The 5,178-nt window shown below is 35.4% G+C and overlaps 1 protein-coding gene across 4 annotated transcripts; it reads left to right on the top strand.

Annotated features, from left to right (window-relative positions):
* Positions 1 to 685: 685 nt before the first annotated feature.
* LOC105794166 (protein TWIN LOV 1) lies at positions 686 to 4,611 on the top strand. Of its 4 annotated transcripts, none has more exons than XM_012623195.2 (8): positions 686 to 825; positions 923 to 2,086; positions 2,517 to 2,724; positions 2,845 to 2,909; positions 3,089 to 3,129; positions 3,228 to 3,263; positions 3,365 to 3,428; positions 4,199 to 4,348. In XM_012623195.2, exons 2-7 carry the CDS (start codon positions 1,537 to 1,539, stop codon positions 3,413 to 3,415), a joined length of 951 nt encoding a protein of 316 aa, XP_012478649.1. In that variant the 5' UTR covers positions 686 to 825; positions 923 to 1,536; the 3' UTR covers positions 3,416 to 3,428; positions 4,199 to 4,348. The 4 variants fall into 4 exon arrangements, with proteins under 4 accessions (XP_012478649.1, XP_012478648.1, XP_012478647.1 ...); XM_012623194.2 differs by having other exon boundaries at positions 687 to 825; positions 3,050 to 3,129; XM_012623193.2 differs by having other exon boundaries at positions 690 to 825; positions 3,228 to 3,283; positions 4,199 to 4,611.
* Positions 4,612 to 5,178: the final 567 nt, after the last annotated feature.

Below are 5,178 nucleotides of genomic sequence, written 5' to 3'. Positions count from 1 at the left end.
TGTGTCATAATATAATATAATATGACTAGTTTGTTTACCTGTACATGGTTATATGTATAAATTAAAAATATTTAATTGTTTTATAATATTTATAATGAAATTTTTAAAAGATATGATTTAGAAAATTTTAATTTTTATTTAAGTAAGTTATAAAATTTCTTAAATCTAATAGAGAAGATAATTATTTAAATTCACTGAAACCTAATTATTAATTTATATAATTTATTTATTATTTTCACTTACTTCATGAATATGTTTTAAAATAATGAAGAAAAAAGATAAGGGTAATTGAATAATAGTAATTAAAGAAAGGCGTTTTGTGTTTCCACTAAAATTAATCTTGTAAATAAGCGATCCAACCTCGGTTAATTTTCTAAAAATAACACATCAGGAAAATGAACGTGATTTGACCCGGTTTCTTGTAACTTGAAATAAGTTAAGAAAACAATGACAATGAGATGACGCGGCTAAAAGGATAAGTATGAGAGAGAATTGTGCCACCTCGGCTTTTCTTTCTTTCCCTGTCTCAGCCTGGAGAAATAAAATGGCTATAGACAAATTATATAATTCAACTTTGGAAGTTTTTATATTTTGTTGCCTTGGGGTCAATAATAATTGAATAAAAGAAGGGGGGGGGGGACATTCTGCTTGAGTAGAGAAACAGGGTAATGGAATAGATTTCAGTGAAAATGAATGAAAATTTTAATACAAAAATCAATTTATTTTAATTTTAAACAAAAGAGGAGTTTGTAAGACATTGAGGAGGAGGGATTTTGGTTGGATTTGTAGCGTAAATTGGTTGGGAACCTTCCACCTTTATACTTTGTGAGAGGCCCTTCTCTTTTGTTTTCTTCACTCTTAATTCATATTCTCTCTCATCTAAATGTTTAATACTAATGTTACCATTTTTGTTGGATTATAGGAAAAATCCATCACATCAATTGTCCAGTTGTTCGAAGCCAATCAAATTAACTATGGAAACGTATGTTTGACTGCATTCTGCTCTTTGTTTCCAGGCTCCTAGTTTGTGGTTTATAGTTTTCAATAGTAATAGTAGAGGTAGATGATTCTCCAACTGGGCAACTCCCAATCATCACAAATATTCATTCATTGAAGCCAAAAGGCCAAAACCCAAGAAAGAAAAAACGATTGATTGGAATTGCTCAAGCATCGTTGTTCATTCGCTCCTAATTTTGATTTCCTAAGATATTTTCCCAATTTCCCACTTCTCACACCCACTCCTTTCTTCCTTTTCACCTTACTCACTCCCACACACACACACAGGTTGCTTCTAAAAGACAAAAAATTACTATTAATCAACTTTACATTCAATACTCTTCCACCTTCTCCTAGTAATTTTTAGAATTTTTAAAGCTTTTTCTGTTCTGGGTTCCTGTCTTTTGCTTTTTTCTTTGATATTTTCAGTCTGCGAATTCTTCAAACTCCTTTCAAATATATTACTACCCACATGGGATTGGTTCCAACCGCGAAACCCAGAATCGCAGGTCTTAAAAAACAACGCCAACAACGACGAAGATGGATTCTATATTGGGTTTAATCCAACAATCTTTCAAAACCCGTTACTCCCAATGGGTTCGCGAAGCTCTCGACGAACTACCCGACAATTTCACCATCACCGATCCTTCAATTTCAGGCCACCCTATCGTTTTTGCCAGCCGGGGCTTCCTAAAAATGTCGGGTTATTCCCTAGAAGAGGTGATCGGCCAAAACGGCAAGATATTTCAGGGCCCCAAAACCAATCGGAGAACGGTGATGGAAATAAGCGAAGCGATTCGACAAGAGAGGGATGTTCAAGTGAATTTGGTGAATTACCGTAAAGACGGGACGCCGTTTTGGATGTTGTTTCATATGAGTCCGGTTTTTGGCAAAGAAGATGGTAGGGTGATTCATTTCGTGGCTGTTCAGGTCCCGATTACCAGGAAACCGAGGAGGAACGGAGGGGTGAGCTTGAATGAGGATGGCTCGGGCTTTAATGAGATTATGTTCGGCTCTTGTAGGAAGGAAGTGGATACCAATCCTGTGCTGGAATTGGGTCGTGTTTTGTCCTTGGATTCCTCTACTAATGGTTCGTTTTCTCAGCTACATATGTTTTATAATGTAGCCATTATTGTTCGATCAACTGCAGTTTGCTCATACATTTGATGCAATCAAATTATTGCTCGTTTGTGAGCTCCAGAGCCTAATTAAATGTAACATAGCTTTAGTATTTGGTCTAAACTAAGTAACTGGACAGTGGTATGAAAAATATTTTTATTCAGTATGCTTCTACTACTAGTATACTTGTTGGCAACTGTACGTTTAATTGCAAATATGTTCATAAATAGCACTTTTTGCACTCAGCTATGAACTTTTTCCATTTCCACCCTCAATTTGCCATCCAATATCTGCCTGCTTAATTGATGTTTCACTCTTTGTTTCGATGACAGCTATCTTCATGTTCCATTTGCAATTGGATTTACTTGTTTGAGTTCTCATCTATAAAGTGTATATTACAGTATTAGATATTGAAGAGACATGCGAGGCAAGTGATTTTGAGAAGCGAATGGCAGCGAATGCATTTAACAGCATCTTGTCTGTGCTAACCAACTATAGTGAGTCAACTGGCAGATTGGTCTGTGGGACGAGATGCAGTGTACCTGGGGTATGCTACATCAGTTCATCATTAAATATATCACTTGGTAGAATCAGACAAAGCTTTGTACTGTGAGTTGTTTGCAAATTTTTTAATTTTCTTATTTTATTTTATCATAATAATCAGCTTTATCAGGGATTTCTGATGTTTCTTTCTTTGGGTTACCTGCAACATATTTTGTGCCCGTGCAGAATTGATCCACATTTACCCGGGATGCCTATAGTTTATGCAAGCGATGCCTTCTTAAAATTGACAGGTGCTTTCCTAATCTAGGCATCATAGTCCACCTCTTAATTGCTTAACCATTGAAAAGGGAAAGAACTAGAGTAGATTGTTTGTAAATTCAATTAAGGATGCAGTTTATGTAGCTGCTTACCTACTTCTTTGCCTCAATAGGCTATGATAGGCATGAAATATTGGGGCTTAATTTTGCAGTTTTGAATGGCGCTGATACAGATTCTTCAACTTTACATCAGGTATTTGCTTTATCCAATGTAAACTTCTAAACTTCATATACTGATATACGGACTTTATGTTGGGTGCATTGTTACTTATTACCTACTTTTTATTCCAGATAAAGGAAAGTATTCAAACAGAGCAAGCATGCACAGTACGTATTTTAAGTTACAGGTTGATACTTGAACACTTCCAATATTTACAGAAGTATGGCATTGTCTCCATAAGGTCTAAGCATTCTTATTACTGTACCAGGAAGGACAAAAGCTCATTTTGGAATTGCCTTCACTTATCACCTGTTCGTAATGCCTCTGGCAAGGTAAAGTGTTATTGCATATGCATTGCCTTTCATAAGTCCAGATAAGTACTCTGATACTAATTTATGGTATTCTGTTGACAATATGAATATTATTCACATCTTGTTGGCCACTAGTGTAGCTTCGGCTTCAATCACTGAAGTCAAGTATTGATGATAATGGGTGTATCAGTTTTATTTAACACGATTTTTACTTTCATGTTATGCCTCAATATAAGCAAAGGATGAAATCATTTGTTTTCTGCAAGGTTTTTTTTTTAAAAAGAAAAGAAGAAGACAAGAAACACAGTTTGTCATGTCATGTCAGCCCAGTAGGCTTGCCTGTCATAGCTTAAGCCAGTGTGATACTTAGTAGCATATAAGCAGTGAACTTGAGTTTGTATGTTTATTACTTGATATTTTTGCCACCTCATTCTGTCTCTCTTTATGTTGGAATGGTCTGACTTTTGCTCTGTTATTCTCATTAGAGTGGCTGAAAGGCTTTATAAACCATTGTTTCAAGATTTGGGTTTTTAATATCACCTTAAACTTTCTTATTGAATATATTGATGGTAAGCCCAGGCAATGCTGAAAGTTGATAGAGGTTGGGAAATCGGGATCTGGGCTAAAACTCAGTTATTGTCAATAATCAAGGTGTTAATAGCTCACAAATTGTGGAGTGTAAATGTTTCAGTTTTTCTCTATTATCTAAAAGCCAACTTGGAGAGGATCAATGCTATATAGTAATAGTGTTGTTTCTGTTTTGCCCGCTTATACTGATTATATATGTTCAGGTAGCTTACTTTGTGGGGGTTCAGATAGAGGAAGAGTGTAAGAACAAGGAGAGACATGGGCTGAGCCCAGAGATGAGGCAACTTAGCACTGTAGGTGCAGTGAAGGTTGCAGTGAGGAGCTTATCAATGGCTGCTGGCTCCTCTAAGTCATAGACGGCTTCAATATTCTTAGCAGCTGTTATTTATCACTCACCAAACACGTGAATCCAATCTTACAAGCTTGGAATCTCATACCGGTGTTGATTACTGTATGTAATCTCACCGAAATCACAAAATGTAAAAGGAAAAGGAATAATAATGGAGAGATTGTTTCAGGGGTTCACTGGTATGTAGCATTGTTTATATAGAAAATGTATCAATTATGTTCTCTTTTTGGTAAATAAGTGTCTTGACACTAAGATCAACTTCAATCATACCTTTTCATGTGCTCCTCTCCACAGCTTTATTTGTTTGTGCTTTTGGAATAATCGTTTTATTTTTCTTTTATAAACAACCAAGGCTAATGTGAAGAAGCTAAAAAAAAAAAAAAAGCTTACAGAACCGAGAAAAAGATAAACAAGAATAGCCTAGCGAAAGCTAAATGTATCTGATACTGTTAGCCGCCACTCTTGTTTCGAATGAAGTTTTGTGAAGGTTAAAAGTTGATGAAATATCGTGGTATCTTCACATGTAATTAACGAGAAAAGGGAAAACTAATGAAACAAGTATATTTCATTATTGACTGAAAAACTGGATTAGCACGAAGATATATAGAACTTAAATTATCACAATAAATAACCGATGGCATGTTCTTGAAGAAGATGTTCCAGCCAACAAAGTTGAGCAACAAGTTCTTCGAACACCATAAACCAAAAGGAGAATAGTAGAAATTCAATCATCTCTGTTCTCTGCCTCCTCTGCATCTTAAAACACATGCAGTTACCAAGGTAGAAACCTTCATGTATTCTACAAATAAGATAGCTAATTAATATCATAAGAAC

This window comes from Gossypium raimondii, chromosome 3 (genome assembly GCF_025698545.1).
Source record: "Gossypium raimondii isolate GPD5lz chromosome 3, ASM2569854v1, whole genome shotgun sequence".
Taxonomy (NCBI): Eukaryota; Viridiplantae; Streptophyta; class Magnoliopsida; order Malvales; family Malvaceae; genus Gossypium; species Gossypium raimondii.
This window is presented reverse-complemented; position numbering and strand designations above follow the sequence as displayed.

Coding starts and splice junctions, on each gene's coding strand:
- LOC105794166 (XM_012623192.2), top strand. CDS start 1,537: ATGGATTCTATATTGGGTTTAATCCAACAATCTTTCAAAACCCGTTAC. Junction 3,130..3,227: donor ATTCTTCAACTTTACATCAG/GTATTTGCTTTA, acceptor TTTTTATTCCAG/ATAAAGGAAAGTATTCAAAC. Junction 3,284..3,364: donor GTACGTATTTTAAGTTACAG/GTTGATACTTGA, acceptor TTACTGTACCAG/GAAGGACAAAAGCTCATTTT.